The following is a 23,464-nucleotide window of genomic DNA, read 5'->3' as shown; positions in this document are numbered from 1 at the left end:
CGATTGATGGATCCATGGGTTTTTAGAGAGAAAAATAGAGAAATAAAAGAGAAGGAAGAAAGAGAAAATAAGAGAGAAATAAGAGAGAAATGGCTCTCTCTCTCTCTCCTCCTCTCCTCTTCTTTTTTTCCTTCCTTCCTTCCTCTTCTTTTTTAGCAAAATAGACGATGAAGAAGGCTTTGATTGGTGATTGACCATGGTAGTCCGACGAGGTGGTAGCAGACGGTGGACACAGGATGGAGGGTGGCCGGTGGCGGCGGTCAGTCGACCAAAACCAAACCAAAATAGGGCCGAACAAAGATAATTTCCTATCTCAGTGTACTCAGATTCTAGCCCACTCGCCAATGGCTGGGGGCCTGGCTTTGACCACGAACCATCATGAGAAAACGGCCGAGGGCTTCAACAATGAACGCAGACGATAGGCATGGCCAAAAAAAGGGAAAAGAGGCAAAATATGAGATCCTTATTTTGTCGATTTCCGACTGATTTTGCGGCTGGCAGGTATAATTTTGGGTTATAGGAAGAAGAACAAGGAAAGGGGAAGAGGGTCGGAGCATTACCTTAGCTCGGACGTCATCGTCGGCCTTAATTTCCTGCGAAAACAGTAATAGGATGCCACGATTTTGAAGCGAGAAAAGAGAGAGAAGGAGAGCTAATGACCGCCAGTGAAGGGTTGAGGAGGGAAAAGGTGTTTATACTGAGAAGACTTAGGGCTCCAATGGCCCAGTCTCCGACTCTTAGTCGGAGTCGTCGGGGAGGCAGAAGACTCTCTAGGAGTCTTCCACACTCTATCACACACATGACATGAACAGGCGCCAGGCCGATCAAGTGGATCAGATCTGAACCGGGCCTTCACATTCAAAGTTTCAACTATTGGTTCATTAAGATGAAATCAGAAGTCTTCAGCATTTGGCATAAGAATGTGCAACACTGAATCAACATGCAAGGTTTAATATGGCATCTGCAACAGGGTGGTTTTATTCATTTGTAGCTGTGGCACTTAAACCAACAATGTTGTTTCTTTCAATTAATCTCGCATGATAGAATGGCCAAACCACCTCTGGATTTGTGAAACTGAACAACATATTTATGCTTGCTGATAAACACAACTGCCAGAAGAAATATGTTTCATGAGCTTTATCATGTTTCTATGAAACAGATGTGTTTTAAATGCTTAAATGATTTGTTTCCAAAGACACACTTAAGAGGATCTCATAACTGATTTATTAGCTTGCCAAAATAGACAGCTATGATTCCCTGCACCAACTTTGTTCCTTTGATGGTCAAGTATGGTTACTTTTCATGAATATCAGCCAATGAATTAAAAATCTCAACAGACCATCCAAGTGAAAGAGAAGGATAAACAGAAGTCAGTTATCAAGCATTCCACTTCTTTCGAATTAAAGCAGAAAGCCAAATAAAAGTAATCTGCAAACTCAGTATGCAACTTTGCATCTAGCAATTGGTGATGCTGAGTGCAGTTCTGAAAATTTTAGAAGTAATATAGCATCATTGTATCTGATTCAAGTTCAACAACTTAATCATATTCCAGGTAAACAACTAGCCAAATTTCCAGAACCATTTAGTAAATTTAAACCTGATCTAATTAGATCAATATGCTGGGTGGGTCATAAATGTTGTGAGCTTGGAGAAGATAACAACAGCCACAATATGCTCTTCAAGTATTAAAAAAGTTTATGTACTACTTTCGAATTTTTTGGTCGAATGATTCTTTGAACCAAGATTCGTCACTTGGTACCGAATCCCGTATCAATACCATCTTATTATAGTGTCGGTAGGCGGTACGGTACGAGACAGCAAGACGTATCGAATATTCGTACGTACGAGACTGCATACTGATTCGGTATGGTACACTCGATACGATACCGATCAGTACGGCAAATCTTGATTTGAACCGTTTCAAACAATGCAGTCTACAAATTATTCTTGAATATCCTAATACTTCATCAATTCCATACATTGTTCACAACTTATTTATGAAAGAAACTTAAATTACATATTAGTAGCATTATCTTATGTTTCTATTGTAGTAATGTTTATGTCACTATTGCCTCTCCCATGTTTGTTTCTCTAGTGACCATATATTAATAAAATTGCATATTGTACATTTTTTACTTATTATTATTGTTCAAGTTCCCCTGACAAATTTGGTTAGGTTTTTGCATTCTTTCTGGATTTACCAAACCAAATTATTCACGAGCCAACTGTGTCAATGACTTAGACACAGTCCCCCTTGCCATTCATAAGATTATTTATTTGAAAATTTTCAGCAGTCTTTTGCACAGTTTTTTATAATACATATAGGAATCTACTCAACAAAGAAAATGCTAGATGTTTTAGGAATTCCATCGCTGATAAGTTTCACCTTCAAAGCTAGAGATTGAGTATATGACCCTCATTTTTTCAAGGGCAAAGGCCCATCATAACTTCATCAAACTTGAGTAACCTATTAAACCTCTACAAGTTTCAACTGCATAGCGTAAGTTTACCACTACCATCATGGTTAAACTACAGCTCATTTAATCATTGTTCTTCTTGCGAGCCATCTCTCGTGCCATCTCTCGTAGTTCCTCTGGTGATGGGGGCCGAGGACCCTCAGGAGGATAAACCACATATTGACGCTGCATATAAAACATAATCAGCACTTGCCAAGTAATCATAAAGCAAAGCAAATTCTCATTCTTAAGAACAGCAAGATGACAGGATTTTCTTTTTACTTTCAAAATCCAAGTTTCCTCATCTCTCTCAAGATAAGGAAAGTCCATGCTCTTTTAATAAACTGAATTATGACGTCAATGTGAATAAGAATGAAACATTGAACAAATAGAACTCATGAATTCTGTGGTGATTTAATGGAAGTAAATAATCCATGATTAATGCTACATGCCAACATAAATTTGATCATGACTAAAATCATTTAGACAACCCTCAAACTCTGCAAGAGGTCCTAAAAAAATTTCATAACTCTTTAACATTTCATGCAAACACTTTCAAGAGATTCAGGTAAAAGCAAGAAATAATGAAATACAAGAATCATCATATATAGGCAATTAAGAAATAAATATCCTGACACAAATGAGTAAAGTAGAAGGTTTCTTTGCCAATTCAGCCATTAATAGTTGCTTTGTATGTTTTTTCGATGTCCTAAGTCAGCACTAAATAAATATTTTAAGCTTCTTAGTTATGCGTATGATTATACCCTGAGCAACTGGACTCTGATTTTTTTAGAAAATTTGTTACAAGCTATAGTTAAGGAAAAACATTAAAAGTTCAATCAAGAATCAGACATGTGAAACCTAAAAGAAAATGAAACATCAAGATGTTAGTTATTGGCCAGGAAAAAGGCTTAATCCTATTGATTGTGTTTCAAAGGCACATTTGCATGGAGCCTTGAGATTTGAACAGGCACAAAAGAAGCACAAGGGAGTAGCTGTCTCACAAGTTTACTTCAGGATGGACTTGTAAAACAACCTAAAAGCCAGTATACGTAACATAACCCTCGAAAAAATGACTTCGAAACAATGGAGTAGCTGTCATTCTATGACTTCAAGGAAACAGTTAACATAACCCTCTTTAAGGTTGCGATCCTAAAGGGTCAATAGAGGGAATCTACGACGTTAGAGATATGATTCCCATAGAGGCACAGATGCAAGATACATATGCTAATATATACTATTTCCTACTCTTAACCCTCATGAAATTTGATACAAGTTTCATGCTCAACATGTCAAAAATCCCTTGTAGCTGACAACCTGAGTATCATTCATCGCTCGTAAGCTGAAGCTACTGCAAGAAGAGAGTGATCAGCGATACTGTAAAACCTACAAGGAATAGTAAGCAATTGGCTTGTATTGCAAGTTTTCAAAAGAGAAGGGCATTAGGTCAGGAAACATTTAAGGTTGAATTGAATATAGAAAAATATTTTTCAAAATCAAAATAGAATACGTAAAATTATGAAAACATGTCAACTAATTACCATGAAAAGTTCAAGTACAGCCTTGACTAGGAAAGGAAAAAGGACTGCTCTCTGTCTTTCTTTCTCTGTGAGTGTATGTGTGTCAGCATTCATATTTGTAAATTTGTCTACAGCGTAGTACATATTCTGCACAGGTGCATGCCAAGTTTTAGCATAATACTGCAAGGCATGACCACTTTGTCAACGGCTCATACAAGAACAATATGTGAATTTCATGCCTTAAGCTCAAGTTATCTTTTGCACTTTTAGCTCCTCAGTCACATCTTATCTAGCCATTTTCATACTTGTTATGCTATCTCACAAAGGCACTCTTCCTCATTGACATGTATGTCATGTGACTGAAATCTCCTTCCCCATTGATAGATACGTGCTACGTCTTATGGCTTGTTCATCTTTCTTATGGAAAATACTTGATCTATTATATATCTTGAGTTTTAAGCATGTTTCTTTTTTTTTTTTGTTGAGTGCAAATGGAAGAAGCAAGAAGCTTCCCCCCATATTATATTATTAAGAAGAGGTAAATTTACACATGGGAAGAGGTGCAAAAGAATGTATAAGGGTAAGAGGAAAGAAAGAAGCAAGAGATACAAAGCTCATGATAGAGAAGCAAGATTCCTCCACAGTTGCCGGTGATTCTCCTCTGTTTTCACTGAGCATATGCACTCCCAACTATGAAAAGCATGTAGTGCCTTCTGAAGGATGAAGTAAATGGATCGATTCCTTCTGAGAAAAATTCTCTCATTTCATTGTTTCCAAAACTCCCAGCAAAATGTTGCAAGAAGCTGATCCCTTGCACTTCTCCTCACCAATTTTTTGTTCTTGGCTTTCCACTTTGTCCATAAATCATGGAAATTTGTCGGCCGGCCATTCAAATTCAATTGTAGTTTGATAGCAGACCAAATGCTTTTCGAGAACAGGCACCTTATAGATAAGTGATTAACCGAAGGGAGAGCTACAAGGTTAATAGAAGAGAAAGAAAGAGATCACCTAGTCCACCTAGAAGTCCAACAATATATGGAAAGAGGGTTCCAGCCAAAAGATGTTGAAGGAGACGAGGGATTTGTTAGCAAAGTTGACTTCAAGTCCACCATAGATCATAAGAGATAATTGGGGGGTTAAGGAGAATCCAGTTAAAGAAATCCTAAAAGCGAAGGCTTCCACACTCGTAGGTTTTCTTCTTTCCACTTTGTAGCAAAGACATCCAATTAGCAAAGTCGACATCCAGACATCCCCATTGGAAAATTTCCCCCCTCCTATTTTTTCTTCTTTCCATTTTGTAGATTGCCATAACAAAGAAATCAATACTCATCTGACAAGGTAGGGTGATGGTATGGTACATGTTTTGTGAACTCCCCTAAGTGAAGGGCAGTTGTACAACACAATAATTCATATACATCCTCCAAAAGGATAACAGGCCTATTAACAGTAAAATTCTTTGGCCCTTCTTGTTTTCAAGACAGTACCAAGGTAAAAGAATTGCATTGATCTTGTAAACAAAAAAGAAAGAAAAAGAAAAAAAATCAAATATCATTTATAATTTCTGATGGAATGCTCAAACTATCAAACATCATCAAGAAGCAATCAGGTCTAGGCTTGTAGGGTTCTCGACTCCCTCCATCCCAAAAAAAATCTCATCGTTATTCTCCTCAAAGTGACTCTTAAGTCAATAAACTCTACATCATATCTCTTAAATGCGACTCTTTCTCAGATCCCCTGAAATTCTTGTTTCCCGCTAACAGCCCCAAAAGTCTTCCAAGAAATTAGTTCTACATCGGTATAATGCATATTTTCCACCAACAATGAGGGAAAAAAAAAAAGATAATTTCATCATCCAACATCCAAGTAGCTTTTTGTCTCGCTGCAATCTCTTCTGCTATCAATATCAGGCAGAACCTCTTCTATTGATCGTTCCTTAGCTATCTCATCAAGCACAAGGCCCAAATCAAACTGTTCAACCTTAATAAAAAAAAAAAAAAAATCCTCGCTTTCTCATTCCTCTAACATTTCCATCCGTTAACTTTATATGCCACAAATGAGTGCGTGGATTGCCCCTTTCAGTTCTCGAAACCAAGTGCAGTCCTCAAAGTCCCCAATACTCATGCTGAATCAGTTCAGATTCAAACGAACCTTTCAAAAACAGTTGGAATGCGATCAGAAGTTGGACTGGGATCAATCTGACCAATGAGTAGCCGAAATTGAAGCATACTGAACCCAAAATGCCTACCTATTTCTCTTTTTTCTTTTCTTTTCTTTTCTTTTTTTGTTTTAGAAACAAAAGAGATATCCACCATAAATATCCACCATCAGGTAGTGGGATTCTCCCAGAATCCCATCCAAACAACTCTTTGTTCTTCCAAACCCCTAAAATTTAGAGTACTCTTCCAGACCCCCGATCCCATCTTTGAGTACCTATTCCCGCAACCATAACAGAATAAATTTGGAATAGATAGAGGAATAGAAGTATATGCAACAAAGAGAGAGAGATGGGTGGCTTACCAATCCCATGATCTTGTGGAGTGTCTTGGAGTCGGTGGCGACGGCGTAGGTGAGACCGATCGGGACGGTCACGTACACCGCAAACTTCCCGAGCTCCAGCAACCCTTTCGATGTCCCCAGCGACGACATCTCCTCGCTATTCCGCTATTCCGCTCGCCCTGCTCCACCGTCCTGTGAGCAGAGTCCGCCGTGCTTGAGTGCTTCTGGTCACCGCCGATCTGAATCGTGTCCTTGCGGCTAAGCCCAGAACCGCCTCGTGATGGCTATGCTCGACGCCCAAATCCTTAAACTGAGTTAGCCCCGTTTGGGAGCCTCTTGGAGGCCCAAAAACCACTGGCCCTCTAAAAATATTTGATAAAAATTTTGAAAAATTATTTTAATTTTTTTATAAAGCTAAAAATAATTTTTTGAAAAAAACTTTATTTTGAAGCTTTTCGAAAAAACTGTTTTAAGCTTTATCAAAAAAATATTTTTTTATACCAAAATACCCATAATAAAATATAACAATTACATACTTTGTCTCTTTATAAACCTAAAAATCTGCTGGAGCCCTAACAAAAAACGCTAGCCGTAGATCAGACTCCCTTTCCGTGCAAAAAAAAGTATTCTTGTTTTCTAGTTTTGTATGTATTTTTTGAATCATGTTTTAGATGAACAATTTTTTAATTTCTTATCTGTTCTTTCCGAAATCCATTCCTTTTTTTTTTAATCAACCTAGCGGTCCACGCTGAGGTCCTCCTCAAGCATGGACCGCGAAGAAAAGCATATGAACCGCGACATCGTGGTCCAGGCTCAAGCGGGGACTACGACACCGCGGTCCTCTTTTGAGCATGGCGCAGTCCAGGCTCAAGCCATTATCTAACAAAAAATTGAAAATAAATAAATAATAAATAAATAAACATAGTGTCGTCCGCCAAAATCCAACTGGGTTATAAGTACTATAATTCTCATAATAGTAAGTAATATACACCAAAGAAAGCATGAATGGATAGGATCAATAAAAGAAATTGATAGCTCCGATCATGTCTGATAAATATATTTTTATATTTAATTAAGACGTCTTATTTTTTTCATCGAATAGAATTTATGAATTAAAGTCGCTTTTGCCGATCCATGACATTAAACTAGATCTCTTTTAACGGGAAAAACATGTCAATTAGAACTATATCCAATTTTTTTCAATGAGAGAGTTCTAATTGGAAATAGAGAGAGTGAAGTGAGAAAGTTAATGGGCAACTAACATATTTTTTAAGATAACCGTGAGAATATTCTTGATATAAGATAGAATAGAGAGAAAATATTTTTTGATTTTGATATTATTATTTTTATTATAATGTAGATTTATTAATTCTGGTAGGAGAGTGACTTTTGAGACCTTTTAATAATATAAATATCATGATTAGCTCTAAGAAAATCATGAAGAAGGTTAAGAAATCCATTGTATTAGAAAATAAAAAATGCATAGAAAAAAAAAAAAAGAAATCCATTGAATGTCCTGCATAAGTTTATGCAAGATTGCCTTGTCGTCCCATCCTTTCTCTACTGATATTTTAATTTTTCAAGTAGTTAGTGCAGAGTAAAGAGGTACCCCTGCAAGAGGCCAAACCAGTAACCAAATAGCCCAAGAGGTATTGTGAGTCTCGGTTGGGCCACTCTGCACCAAAGTCTGGTTCAACGTTGATATAAAGTGTCAACCGTGATTCGCAGATTGAGCTGAGCCATTCAAAATTTCTGTACTTCAAGTCTCTCAGCTCATCTAGATTGAAGGAAAATCATACATACTAATGAGACTTTTAGCTCAACTCAATCAATTTTATTTCTTATTATTATTATTATATTTTCAACCAACTTGATAACGAAGCATGAATTTGAGCCGACGTAGATCAGATTTCATACTCAAATCCTACCAACAATTGCATCTAGGGTACTGTTTTTTATGCCATAAAGGTGGCTTCTTTCGCAAAATGCAAGTATTTGTGGATGCTTCTAGATGAATCTCGAATTTGGGTGATCCCTTCGCGTACATTTCATTATATATTTTACTTTGGTTGAAGAAATTAGGGATTTTTAGTAGTTGTTTTCATTAGCTGCATGGAGCAAACTGGTTCATACGTCGCTGAGAGATTGCACCTCTTCTCCAAATAAAAGGGGTTTTGTTTAACTTTTCTTTAAAATTTAGGTGGGATGGGTACGTTATACAACTCTTGTATAAATACATTTATAGGAGGCAAAGGAAGGTTCTTTTTTACCTTCCAAGACAAGGATTGGTGCTCGAAAAGAAAATTATACACTCCTAGAGATGATAGCTTCAAATTTAAAGGGTACTGTTGATAAAGTTTGATATAATGGATACACAACTGCTCACCTTGTTTTCTTACAGAACATCTGCTTGGACTCAGCTTTATGTTGTTTTGACAAAACATGACACCTTTCATGCTCATTTCCCCCCCATGATGGAGTTAAATCTACTCAAGTCCATAAGCCTGGAATGAAGAATATAGATTACATTGGATGTTGGGCAACCTGGGCTAGCTCAACCTAGGCTAACCCTTTTCAGCAAATAGTTTTGCCACTTAATTCTCTTGATTCTTCAGTACTTTCTACTAAAATACTTCCACACGAATCTACCCTCATTAGCATGCAAGTCGTCTATGGCCTATGCTCTACTTGCAATTGAAACTTTCTTTTGGTAACAAGTGAGATAATTCACTACAATCGAATGAAGGAGATGCCCCCTGCATCTGCTCTAATATAATAAGATAAGCTAGGAGGAAAGTCTTTCAAACCAGATCCTTTCAACTTGTTATTGGAACATAAAAGCTCAAGCCCAAGCCAAAGCCCAACTCGTCACAACCCGGGATTTCATCCAAAAAAACTAGTAGGAAGGTAATTTTTGATTTCCGTAGTCCTGTATAAGTACCCAAGATTGTATCGGCAAATAACCGTTGTGAGATTAAACACGCCCACACGGATCCTCATATACTTCCTTCGTTCAAGCTTTAACGTCCTCATCAGGCTAAGAGTTCAAATCCATTCAAATCTAATCGCAAGCGTCACGATCGGCCCGTGGTCAGTTTCCATAAACCCGTGTTGCAATGTCTCCTAGTCCACATAGGCTATGGGTCGAGTTCGCTCTGATACCATGTATCACAACTCAGGAGCTTACCTAAAAAGGCTAGCCGGAAGGGTTTTTTTTTTTGTTTATCTGTCTTGTATAAAATTTTCTCGGCGAATAATCAATATGAGACTAAACACACGTCCACACACAACACCAACCTAAAAGTTTGAAACTTCAGCGATAAACCTAGGACCACAGCCAATATCCCCCCAAGGGGTCTCATGATCCCACCTAAAGGTTGAGTGGGACATGGCTTGGCCCAGCCTAATGTCACACTTACAACTAAATACGCTACAAATACATGTGATAGTGACAGGACCACCCCTTTTGTAAAAGCTAAAATGGACAGCTATTCACCCTATTAACGTTCCACAAGGCATAAGCGATAAGCAATGGGGCATATTCAGTGGAATAAACCAAGCACTAACCGACCCTCGTTGCTTTATAAATTATAAGAGAGATCGTAAGCTTTTAGGGGCCACTTCTACTTTGCTGACACCCAACGGCAAAAGAGTCTCCAAATAGGTGGAATTGGTTATATGCTGAAATGATTATGTAACATCATCATATCTTTTCACAAGTTGAATCACTGCATCATGAGCAATGCTAACCAAGAAACACATGCATATGCCCTTTCACCTATCAGATATTGAATTCATTTGCTCCCTAATGGAGACTTTAAACGGGACCAGATCCACACAACTCAACGACAAGGAATCGGGTGCCAGCCTACATGGTTTTCCCTATCATATCTTTTCCTCTCATATAATCTACCTTTTTTTTTCTTGTCTTCTTTTTTTTTTCTTTTTTTTTTGTCCTTTCTATTATACTCTCTATAACTCTTGATTTCACTTTCTTAATAAAATTATTGAATGGGCTACGCACTCTCTTTCCTAAAGAAAATTATTATATAGCATAATCGCTTTTTACGTTGTTCAATTTTTGTTACAATAACGTTTCCAAAGCTCACCTACTGCATGATTTTATAGATATAAATTAATACTACTTGTTATGAAAATAAAGGGTTTCGGACTTAGTCCCACATCGACTAAATAGCGGAGAGGTCTGTTCCTTAAATGGAGGGGGGCTACCCCTTTCTCTTCAGAGGCGTCTTTTGTGGGGCAAAATTGTGAGAGGGGAAGAGACTATGCAATCCCTCCCAAAGCGAACAATATCTCTGAGGAAAAGCAGTTGCCTCCGCTGTTTCAGCCCAGTAGAGACTGAGCTCTGCGGTTCGAGGGATACCCTCGGCCTCATCACTGGTGCTTTAGTTGAGAACCCTTGACCCGGCACAGACCCCTCCGCTTGGGGGCTATGTTGTGGGAATAAAGGGTCTTAGACTTAGTCCCACATCGATTAAATAACGGAGAAGTCCATTCCTTAAATGGAAGGGGACCACCTCTTTCTTTTCATAGGCGTCTTTTACGAGATAAAACCATGAGGGGGAAAGAGACTATGAAACCCCTCCAAAGTGGACAATACCTCTGAGGAGAAGCAATCGTCTCCACTGTTTCAGCCCGGTGGGGATTGAGCCCTGGGATTTGGGGGATACCCTCTGCTTCATCACTAATAATGTTTAGTATCCACACTATAGAGCTACAAACATACGAACAACCAATCTTTGCACTTCGACACACAGTACCAATATTCTTTTGAACACTTGTTACCTACATGAAACCATAGAGCTGGAGCAGCATCGAAAAAATTGTGCTATGTCATATAGCCTAATAAAATGAATCAACCAAGAAACAAAAGCCATGCTAATAGTGGCACATCGATGATTGGTGAATCTAAAAAAAAAAATTGTTAAACCAAAAGATTTGTATGTTGTACCACTGTTATAGTAGATTAATCCCCCAGTAGTAATGAGTCTAAACGATGATAATTGCCAAAGCCATGCCAACCCCCATTAACCGTTGCCTATGGGCGCCCCAAGAATCCCTCCATCCTTTTATCATGGATCCATTGTTTTGTCTTCGCATGGAGGACAATAACTTGGTGCCATCATTTGTGCCACAACTTGCAATACCAAAAGAAAGCATACTCCTAGACAACGCATGGACGTATGCAAAGAGCCATCAGGGTGTGCCTGCAGCTCACACTACATGAGACAAAACATATGATGCAAGAGTTTTTGCCATAAATTAATGCTGAGATTTTTCTAGTTGGAACATTAACTATGCAGTGCCCATGTTGTGAGAGGAACAAAGCTTCAAGGTTAATTTCATATCTCATAAAAGGAAAAAGAAATACAAAACAAAGTAAATGCTTTTTGTGTTCTCTAATAGCCTGCTTAGTCCTCCTTTACCTGAGATTGTCTTTGAGCTGACTTGCAAGACCACTGAGCAAGCATTCAATGTCGGGTCGGGTTCTTCTCCTACCAGCATCGTACGAATGATAGAAACTCTGCTATAGCCATTTCTGTCCGTTCAATATACTCTACGGATGGAGGAATACATAGAGTTGAACATAGTAAAATAAGAAATTGAAAGATTTTGTTGAAATCGTTCATTTGGAAATTTTCCGAAAAGCTAATTATAAGTTCTCTCCATCAGAACAATAGGACCGTTATGCTTATTACTAAACTTGTTGAAGAGATGAAATAGAACCAAAATCTATCTTTCTTCTTGATTTTAATGTGAGAATTACTAAACCTAAAAAGAACAGGTGGCATCACTTGATTCATGTTTAAAGTTAATCTTGACTCCATGTTCTAGGATAAACCTTTTTTTTTTTTGGTGAAGGGGTAAGCAAGGATAAATTAACTATGCAAGTTGTGAAGGTAGTTTGAATTCACCACAAAACCATTTAGAATTTGTTAATTATCTCGTACGAGGAAGTTTAGGTGTATCTTATCTGTGAGGATCCATGTGGGTGTGTGTTTAGTCCCACATCGGTTATTTGCTGGGTAGATCTTAAATGCCTATACAGGATCAAAGAACCCAAATAATATCTTCTGGCTAGCCATTTTGGGTGAGGTCCTGAATTGTTACAAATGGTATTAGAGCGGACTTGGCTCATAACCTATATAGACTAGGGGACACTGCAGCATGGACCATTGGGGCTGACCAGGAGTCGATTGTGGTGTTTGTGATTAGATTCCAATGAATTTGAACCTTTAGCTTGACGAGTACATTAGGGCTTGAATAGAAAAAGTATGTGAGGACTGTGCAGGCGTATGTTTAGTCCCATATCGATTATTTGCTGAGTAAATCTTGGGTACTTATACAGAATCAAAAAATTTAAATAATACCTTCCAGCTAGCTATTTTGGGTGAGGTCCTGGGTTGTTATATTATCTTTACTTTTGATAAGATAAAATTTGTAATATTAGTTGTAGAAAAGGCAATAATCTGAATGTCAAAAAATATGCAGTGCCTATTAAACTTATAAATGAGCATAACTAATTATATGGCTCTATCATATGCCCCATAGAGAGGGTCTAAAGCCGTATAAAGAAAGTTCTCTAGGTCAATGGTGGCTTGCATTGGTGGAAACATCCTTTCTGTTGCACCAAAAACAAATTTATATCCGTCCAACCACTTCTACGTATGCACAAGAAATCATTTTTTTTAGTAGTTTGTACAATAAAGTACTCGTCAGCATAGTTCCATGACAGCCGATCAAACTGCAGCCTCCTGATGATCTAAAATAGTATTGTTGCCTTACAATGGTATAGAGTACTGGAACAAACAAGATTGCAGGTGGAAAGTAATTCTACGGCATCTTATGCAGCCAACTATATAGAAACTATTGTATAGAATTCTTATGGAACTATCTTATGTATTGTAGTAGAATGGTGGAATTTTCTTTTGGATTTACCCCCCCTCTCCCACAAAAAAAAAGGCAGAAGGGGACTAATGCGAATTAAGAAAAAAAAATCAATATCTTGAATCTTAAGACAATATGCAAAATATGAAGTCACTTTTACTTCACAAAACATTAGGCATACATTGCAGCATGTTTCCAGCAGGTATCTGCTTCGACAATATATGGTCTTAGTTCAAGAAAGAAGAGTTGATCTGATTCAATTAAAAGTAGGACAATTTAATTCAGAAATAAAGTTGAGCTAACTTGAATTATGCAGTCCTCAAAGAGTACTGATATGCAGCCCCAGTCCTAATATCAAATAGTATAAACATGGAGAGTGTTGCTGTTGAGAACTGACTAGCCTCAAGCACCATGGTGAAAGGCGTGACGACGCTGGAGAGCTCGGCGATTATCTGCTTTGGTCGGATTGGAGAAAGTGAGCAGCGCTTGGTCGCTATAGCAAAGATCCTCTTGGATGGTAGCACTCCAACCTAAAACAACATAGAGTAAGGAAGTCTCTAGTTGGAACATATCCGATAGAGGACTCTCCGATGCCTAAGTCAGTATAGTTATCAGAAAACAGAAAGACGTTGTCTCTCAATTTATTAGAGTATTCTTCTTGCTTACTTACCTCTTCTCCCCCTTCCTTATTTTTGTCTATAGCCGGTGAAGGAGCTTACCAACCACCAGAGAATTAGGACATATGGGTTGACCATAAATGATAGGCTAGAGTACAGCCTGAACATCAAGTATGAATGATTCGCACACGGATGACATCTTGCCTGTCACATTGGTGGGATCTTAATGATCACTAGGTCCCCTTATTAGGATGTGGCCAACTGTGGGAAGTTTTCGGTATACAAGCTCGACAGTATGGCGCTTGGCCCGCCTAGTGGCCGCTCCCGATTTGCCACGTGTTAGCGTCGTGACATGTTTTAATTGATTGGACCTTCTGGTGGGTTGTAGCCGGTTTGAAGGCGTATCAGGGAGAGATCAACTTCCACTCAGAAATTGGACTGGCTGACAAAATTCTTTGCTCCCATCATCAACTAGTATTGTCTTAACCTAATTCATCCATAATTATATCCTAGCCAATGAATCTTATCCCACCTATTTTAGTATGAAGAAATGTTAGTGCAACACCACTTATCTCTTGATACCAGGTAGAAAGATGAGATTGGTCGAACTCATTAACCCTTAATTTAGGAGCTAAATCAGGTACTCACATTAGAACAGAATGATGCAAAAATCTAAATATAATCATATGTTAAGATAAAATTACATTATACAATAACACAATAATCAAAAGATATTGGGGTATTAATTAAAAATGAGATAATTGATACTTATTTCAATCATTCATTCTATATGACACCAACGGTCGACCTTTCTCCTATAATCGTGGGACCAGCACTAAAAACTTTATCAATACTCATCTAAAGTTTTAATTTAGTGCCAGTGGTGCCATCCTTATGAAAATTTTGATTGTGACTTCCAATATTCATTATCTACATCATCTCTTTCTTCAGTAAATTAACACTGCGACAATGAAAGGAAGATGCAACACTAGATTGTCTTGAATCTGAGCACGACGTGCAGAAAAGAACAAAGTAATTGGTGGCCTGATGGTGAACCAATACTATAACATTTTTCTACTATTTATAATGCAAACAAATATAGTTCATAATATGCAATATGTGTGCGTAGAATACTTCATTGAAAGCTATCACTTTCCTTGGTCTCAGGTATATTGTTTGTCCATTGTCACAGTCAAAATAGAAAGGAGAAAATGGACGAAATTGCACAGATAAAATCATATGCTACACCATTTCTTAATCTTTAGATTGCTATTAGACTATAATAGGATCAAAAATTACAAGGTATTTGCTTTCTTGATGCCTAATAAATGGGGAAACAGGTTGGCGCGAACTCACCCAGCTTGGAACAGCAACGTAATTTCTTTGAAGCATGAGAGGATGATATCAAATTGATGGGTGGATTCTTTCATCTCATTTCATCAAGGATGTGCGGAGGAGATTCTCACACACAAATTTTGATAGAAAGCAAGGGAGATTTGTCTTTATTTTTTTTCGAGGATGCACCATCCAATGGGTGTGATCACTGGGCAAGCCCTAACTCAGAGATCCACAAACTTTATTGAGAGCTAATACAAGCATCCAAGAGCTAATCTTCTTCTAATGAATTTTAGTAGTGCTAAGAGGAAAATTAATTTCTAAGAACTTACATGGTACTACTTTATTCTTTTTCTCAATCCTTGTAGAAGGAAACTTCCAAGGAACGCAAGGTATTCCTTTAGAAAGCATATAGAAATTAATAGACACACTCCATGTAGTATATGTGCCAATTAAGCTTTTTCGATCCATTAATTACGCCATTATACTAAATACAATTTTCCAATACTATTCTCCTGCTTCTGAAGTGCTTTTTGGTTATTGATTGATACTTCCATTTAATAAAGAAGCAAGCACAACAATCTACCGCAGCTAGTTTTTTTTTTTTTTTTTTTTAATCATGCTACAAACAAAAATTATCATTATTCCAAGTTTTCAATGCTAAACGGGACAATCACTCACTGAACAACAATTAGTGAATATGCTGAGATCCAAAGATGGTGACATTACTGTTGTTTTTGCATAGATGCAATCAAATGCTATCAGAAGGAAATCTATTTTACACTTTGTAGTGGTTCAATGAGTATCCAAATCTATCATTCTATCTTTTTTGTTCTCCAGAAGTCACTATCTTAACATAGTTTTTCGAAATAGTGGACAACCACAGCAGACGAAGGGGTGGGGTGGGGGAGGGAGGGACTACCCTACGTGACAAGAAAAAAACTAGGATACAACATATGAGAACTGCCATTCCAGTCATTGTTCCCCTTCTGGAAAATTGAAATGGGCCATGCCATCTGCCCCTCACTATATTCTCATTGCCAAAGTAGTTTATACACCAGCTCAATAGGGATCTGCTTGTCTTTGATCCTCTACCAAAGGACCAGCCAACACCCAGGCATGGGACTGGAATTAGTATGAGTTAATGAATTCTTTTTGTATACTTCTCCTTAGAAACTTAAGTGCATTGGGGTGTCCAGACTGTGTAAGAGCCCAACTCCAAAGATGATATCATTCATCTTCACCATCCAGTTCTATTACAACTAACCTTTTTAAAGGCAGGTATTGATGCTTCACTATGTATCCTTATAGAGCTTAGCAGATCACTAATCTCCAGCAGAAATAAGGATTGAACAAAGGAATAGATATTTCCATAACATGAAGCTTGACTACGTGCTCTAAAAATGTGTGATAACATTTTATGCAATGCCATACCTTGTTGTTCTCTAATAGAGAAGTTATATTCTAGTTGCAGAGTTGGTTCTGTAATATATACTATTCTGCAGTACAAGTTGGATCATCTGCCCCTTAATTTGTTTAAAGGTATAATGAAGGACATCATTTAGTTTCCCAACATTAAGTATTCAAATTGATTTCATTCACAGGTTAAGTTGACCTCATAGATTCAAAAAAACAAAAAAAAAAAAGAGGGTTCTTGAGTATAAGGTAAGTCTCTCATGTAGTAAATACTTGAAATGGAGTGTGATGCGGGATTTGCACCCCGTCACCAGCATAGTCCCCACCGATCCGAGCAGCAGAAGAGAAAGTATCTCTCAGAAAGTATTGTCCGCTTTGGGTCCGATTCGGGAGTCGAGCGTACCCGGAGCCCTCCTCACGGCGCCTCACGGTTTTGCCCCACAAAAGGCGCCTCCTGAGGGAAGGGTTATTGAGCCCCCCATTATATGGCACAGACCTTCCCGCTACACGGTCGATGTGGGACTAAATTCGAGGAACCCCCCATAACACAGCCCCCCAGCGGGGAGGTCCTGTGCCCGGGTCGGCTCCTTACTGGATAGGCGGAGGTTCAGGCCCTCTTTCTAGCGCCATCTGATGCGGGATTTGCACCCCGTCACCAGCATAGTCCTCACCGATCCGAGCAGCGGAAGAGAAAGTGTCCCTCAGAAGGTATTGTCCGCTTTGGGTCCGATTCGGAGGTCGAGCGTACCCAGAGCCCTCCTCACGGCGCCTCACGGTTTTGCCCCACAAAAGGCGCCTCCTGAGGGAAGGGTTATTGAGCCCCCCATTATATGGCACAGACCTTCCTGCTACACGGTCGATGTGGGAAAGTCGCACGGGTGCCTTTTTTTTTTTTTTTTTTTTTGGTACAACGACTAGGAAGATAGTAAGAAGATTGCGTAAGAGGGAGGGGGTGGCTACAAAATACGTCCAAAAGATTTCTCCCTAGTGATGAGCAGCGAAGGAGGTGACCCAGTCTACAACTCTATTCGTCTTCTGATATATATGAGCAATCTAAAATGAGTCACAGTCTCTTGCTATCCTGCGGATATTTTTGAGCAGTGAGTGGCCATCACCCCTCCACTTCTCATCTCAAATCCACTCGACCACCATCGCTGAATCTCCTTCTAGAAAGATATTGTTAGTCCTAAAATACGTCTTGCTATCCTTGGACTGCTATACTACTACTTTTACAGTAATTAACTAGAAACTACCTCTCGAGAAAACTCCTGAAAATTTAACTCCTGTCTAATGTTGCAATGAGCACTTATTGTATTATGAATAATCCTCAACCAATCATTCCATTTTTATTATTTTTTGCTGCTTTTCTTTCGCATGCATGCACGAGTTTTAATTTTTCAGAATTACTCAGCATCTTTCAAGAAAAATAAGTCATGTGACAATGGACGAAGTTATCCATGGAACTCTTGGTGACCTGCTACTTATGATAATATCCTTATGTATTTTCTTAAACTCATTCAAGCTCCTCATATGTTAATCTATTATTGGATTGGGAAAAAACAAAAGAAAGAAAACACACGTGGCATATTGCTTACTTGGCAAGATATGGTCCGTCCAAGTATGGGCCATCCTAGTAGTATAGACAACAAAAGAGAACCAAACATGAGACTTCTTACCTGCTTAACCAAATAAACCGCTCTAATATTTTAAATTACAGATGCCACCCTCACTTGTCTTAAAATAACTAGAAAACCCCAGTGGGTTCAACAAGTGTGAGAATCTGTACCAAAAAATAAATAAATAATAGATTTAATTTGTGGAGACTTACCAATTACGATACTGGGAAACAAAACATAGTTCATGGACTAAAACAGGATAAAAAATCTACCTTAACTTTCTTGGATGCTTCACTCCAAAGCAAGAGAATATCCAAGTGAAAACCATTAACGGAATTTTCTCAAAAGGGACCACCAAAGGAAGTAAAAAAAACACACACATATTCTCGTTTTATTCTTTTCTTCTGGTATATGATTTATAATTTTATAATTATGATCAGTTAATGGTTTATTAGAGCTTTTATATTTACAAACATATAGGTACATAAAAATTTATATGATTTTCATACAAATTGCAGGCATTCAACATGAGATTCCATTGGACCCATAAATTAAATATAACCCAAAACGCTGTACCTCGTAATACTTTGAGCCAATATATTTAATTGATTCGTCCGGCTTTAATGCAGCTAGGAAAGGTCGTATCATAGAGGTTAAGAAAAAAAAAAAAAAAGTTTAGAAGGACAATAAGTGTACTTGGACTATAGTTATTATCTCAAATTACAATATTTAATATATTAATGACTAATTATTCAAGCCCTCGGTGTTTGAAAAGACCCATATGACAATAATGTATCCCAAACTTAAAAGGTGCCACAGCTCTCCATCGTTGTCATGGCTAATAAACTAGTTGAAAGATTCGTAGCCTGTGGTGGTGGGCCATGCAATTAGATCACAATTCTATACGTTGAAATGACTTCCAGCCGGACACCAGCGCGCACAAGCTTTCTCCACTTGTTTTTCACAAGCTGGACCAAATTGGTTCAGCTTTCATGCCATTTGACCCCACTCAACCCAATTTCAAAGGCCAGAATAGCTCGATTCCACACCCAACCTGGCCCACTCCACCCAACCCAGACAAAGAATATTCCTCAATCTTCCACCTTTCTCATTCTTGAATCGTGCATTCTTTCTACTTCCACTGTGCCCTACTGTTTATGATTATGATTACAGTTGGAAGAAGACTAGCAATGAGCAGCCTAATGGTTGGACTTTTACTGTTAAAACTTCGAGATATTTTCATCGCATTTGATACAGAACTTTTATTTTTGGGGCTTGATGGAGCCTTGTACGGCTGTTTTTAAACAACGATAAAATAGTACTATGAAAAGAGTTAAATAAAAACACTTCAGAGTCCCACAAGGAGGCCATTTTGTCGTCTTGCAAATTAATTTCATTCAAAGTGGATTCACGTTTTAACTTGTCGATCTCACAAGAAATTATAGTAATCTCTTGGAGTATACGGCTCTGCACCGCACCAATCATATGTTCATCTCCATGATCATAATAAAAACAAGCATTTATGGTTGGGATGATGCATGTAGTGTAGGATACAAGTGTTTCAGTCTCATGCCTCCCCAGCTTTGCTTATTTCACAAGGAAAACGAAGGCCGAACCTATTATCACCTACTGGAATACCAATTCTTTTCTATTTCTAGGAGCAAAAATTATATACGGCAGGTGCCATAAAACAAAATCTAGAGTGAACTTTTTATTTTGCTATATATCCTCTAATATGCATCTTAATGGAGAAATCTAAAAATCAAGAACTTCTTCTACTGATCGAGTGGTCAGTCCCATGATTAGAAGAAAAAAAAATATCGCACATGGCATTGTTTTTTTTCTTCATCAAGTTTCTCCATTTGTCCTCTTACTCGTCAAGCCATCTCTCCTGTTGATGAGATTTTTTTTGAATCCCTTTCTCCTCCAAGTCTCCATCTTGTCCATGATCTTTGCACTTATAAGTTTGTGCAATCTAAGAAATAATATGTATATAAATTTTTTATATTAAACAAAACTAGAAAACTGTGTATTATATCTTGGTACCGATGAACACCATATTTTGAAAACTGTGTATTAATTTACCTAAAAGTGTGTATTAGTTTGCTACATTATTAATTTATTTGGTGTGCATTACTTGGCCATATAGTGTGTACTAAAACAAATATGGTTTAGAAATTATGTATCGATTTATTTGGAGGTATGTATTGGATCACTACTGGATGTATATCAAAGACGTTTGTAGTATGTATCAGAAAGTTAATGAATGTGTATCACTTGACTATGTAGTATGTACTGATGAATATGATGCTCTATAAGTTGTGTATCAATTTGCTTAAATATGTGCATTTGATTGCTAGCTGACTAATTTTTTTAAACATGCATTGATGAACATTATGTTCTAGTGTGTGTATCAATTTACTTATAGATATGTATTGGTTTGGTAGATGACTAATTTGCTTGGTGTCTATTATTTTATTGTTTATTTTTTAATTATAGGACTGACGACTTCGTTAATAAAATATTTTGACTTTTAGAATTTTTTTTTAAGAAGATCCCTAGAGAAAATTTAGTAAAATAGAAAATTCGTTCCATATTTTCTTCTTTGGTGCCTAACCCCGACTTTTGTTCCAATTTCTATTCAATGAAGAATGGATGCCTTCTAAGTTCTAAGATTATTTATATAGATCGAGCAATCAGGGAGACTAAATAAACTAAACTAATACCAAGGTGACAATAGCCAACCAAGTGGAAGAGCCCCATGCCCCCGCTTATAATCACGGCTTGCCACCCACCCCACCAAACCAAGGAACCAAAACAAACGGTTAGAGGAAGGGAGAAGTAGAGGCCACCCTCCTCATGGACCTAAGAAGGTCCAAATCCGTACCTACGCCGCCAAGACGCCACCAGCCGCCGGAGGTTCTTCTTGGCAGGTACGAGTTCGGCCGACTCCTCGGCCGCGGCACCTTTGCCAAGGTGTACTACGCCCGCTCCCTCGCCGACGGCTCCGGCGTCGCCGTCAAGGTCCTCGACAAGCCCGAAGTCCTCGGCACGGGCATGGCCCCACGAGTCCTCCGCGAAGTCTCCGCCATGCGCCGCCTCTCGCATCCTAATATTCTCAAGCTCCACGAAGTCATGGCCACCAAGTCCAAGATATATCTGGTCATGGAGCACGCCGCCGGCGGCGACCTCCACTCCCTGGTGGCCCGCCGAGGCCGCCTTCCGGAGCCCGTCGCCCGGCGCTACTTCCAGCAGCTCGTCTCCGCCATGCGCTACTGCCACGCCCGCGGCGTCACACACCGCGACGTCAAGCCGCAGAACCTCCTCCTCGACCGCCACGGCAACCTCAAGGTCTCCGACTTTGGCCTCTCCGCGCTCCCCGACCAGCTCCTCAACGACGGCCGCCTCCACACCGCCTGCGGCACCCCGGCCTACACCGCGCCGGAGGTCGTCCGCCGGAAGGGCTACGACGGCGCCAAGGCCGACGCCTGGTCGTGCGGCGTCATCCTCTTTGTGCTGCTCGCCGGCTCGCTGCCGTTCGACGACGCCAACCTCGCGAACATGTACAGAAAAATCCACAGGCGGGAGTACGAGTTCCCCTCGTGGATCTCCGGGTCGGCGCGCCGGCTGGTGGCGAGGCTGCTCGACCCGAACCCGGAGACGAGGATGACAATTGAGGCGCTGGCGGATCACCCTTGGTTCAAGAGGTCGCTCAGTCTCGACTCCCAGCTGAGCCTGATGGACTTGCCCCCCCGCGACGGCGCCGCTGCGTGGGCTGCTACCACCATGAACGCTTTCGACATAATATCGCTGTCGTCGGGACTGGATTTGTCGGGCTTGTTCGACGACCGGAAGAAGAGGGAGAAGCGGTTCACGTCGACGGCGTCGGTCCAGACGATCATGCGAAGGATCGAGGAGATGGGTGCAAAATTGGGCTACTTGGTCGAGTGGAGGAAGGAAGGAGCTGTTGGGTTGCGGAGGTGGGGGTCGGTGGTGTTGGTGGTGGAGGTGTCGGAGGTGGTGTCGCCGCTGCTTCTGGTGGAGCTGAGGGTGGACGACGGCAGCACAGGTGAAGTAGAGGAATTTGGTTGGGAAGAATTGAAGGCAGAGCTTGGGGACATTGTTTTTGCTTGGCAGAGTAGTGAGGATTCATGAGGGTAGAAGGGGACTCCAATTTGGCTGTTAACATTAGTGTAGATACAGTGTTTCCTACAATCCAGAGGAAGTGTTTGTTGTTTGATGCACTAGAATTTTCTTTGTTTCTTATTTTGGGTTTGTTTTCCCATTTCTAGTCATGGGATAGATTGGAGTGAGTGTTGGTTCCCGGCCAATTGAAGAGGTCTCATGTCAGTAATTCGCTATGGGAAGAGAATACCAGTGGGGAAGTAGTGAGTTTCCACAGTTGAGAACATTCCAAAGAGTCTCAGTGAATTGTTGGCATCCTTTCAGGTGTAGAAACATATGCAAAGGAAAACTGGATTTGTTTCATGCTGCTTATTTGCGAAAAATTTTGAACTCCCAATCTTTATATGTAAAAAGCTTGTGCTCCTCCTATTTTGTTTTAAGTTACTCAAGTTTTGGGCAGGGTGGGTAAAGTTTCAGGTCAGGTTAGGCCTTAACAAGATCCATTGATAGGTCTAGGCATATCATTTATGTTTTAATACTATAAATAGATTCAACTGCTAAATTCTATATAAGTATCCTTGCCATACATATTGTGTGAAGGATGTTGGAAGAGAAAGTGCAGGTATCGAATCAAAATTTTTAATTTTTTAGATAAGCCAAAACTTTGAGATTGTTATTGAAACGCAAACAGTCTAGCCGTGGACTAGGTTACATAGTTTTTTCTTTTTCTGGAGAAAGTCTGCAGTATTTTCAGATAGAGTTACAGCCAATGGCTAATTATGCCGGTCCCTAGTCACCTCCATCGAATGCCGCGTTATATATGCTACCATATTGAAATCACTACCAACTATTATGGTGGAATGAAAAAATAAGAAGAAGAAGAATGGGTCTAAAGACGTGTGCAATCTTTTTTTTTTTCTTTTTTTCTTTCTAAAACAGATATTTCATGCATTACGAGTACTGATACACTCAAT

General features: G+C 39.3%; 2 protein-coding genes across 2 annotated transcripts; one reads left to right on the top strand and one right to left on the bottom strand.

Annotated features, from left to right (window-relative positions):
- Positions 1–139: 139 nt before the first annotated feature.
- Positions 140–6,795, bottom strand: LOC103696597 (uncharacterized). The gene is made up of 2 exons (XM_008778275.5): positions 6,494–6,795; positions 140–2,642 (listed from the first exon to the last, which is right to left on the bottom strand). Exons 1-2 carry the CDS (start codon positions 6,620–6,622, stop codon positions 2,541–2,543), a joined length of 231 nt encoding a protein of 76 aa, XP_008776497.1. The 5' UTR covers positions 6,623–6,795; the 3' UTR covers positions 140–2,540.
- Positions 6,796–20,950: 14,155 nt separating this feature from the next.
- On the top strand, positions 20,951–22,853 carry LOC103696596 (CBL-interacting protein kinase 4-like). Its single transcript, XM_008778274.5, has one exon. The coding sequence runs from the start codon at positions 21,225–21,227 to the stop codon at positions 22,518–22,520; it is 1,296 nt and encodes a 431-aa protein (XP_008776496.2). The 5' UTR covers positions 20,951–21,224; the 3' UTR covers positions 22,521–22,853.
- Positions 22,854–23,464: the final 611 nt, after the last annotated feature.

This window comes from Phoenix dactylifera, chromosome 1, assembly GCF_051530095.1.
Source record: "Phoenix dactylifera cultivar Ajwa chromosome 1, Ajwa_hap1_PhDact_Kaust_v1.1, whole genome shotgun sequence".
In the NCBI taxonomy this organism is placed as follows: Eukaryota; Viridiplantae; Streptophyta; class Magnoliopsida; order Arecales; family Arecaceae; genus Phoenix; species Phoenix dactylifera.
The sequence above is the reverse complement of the archived record's forward strand: the minus strand, read 5'-3'. Positions and strand labels throughout refer to the sequence as shown.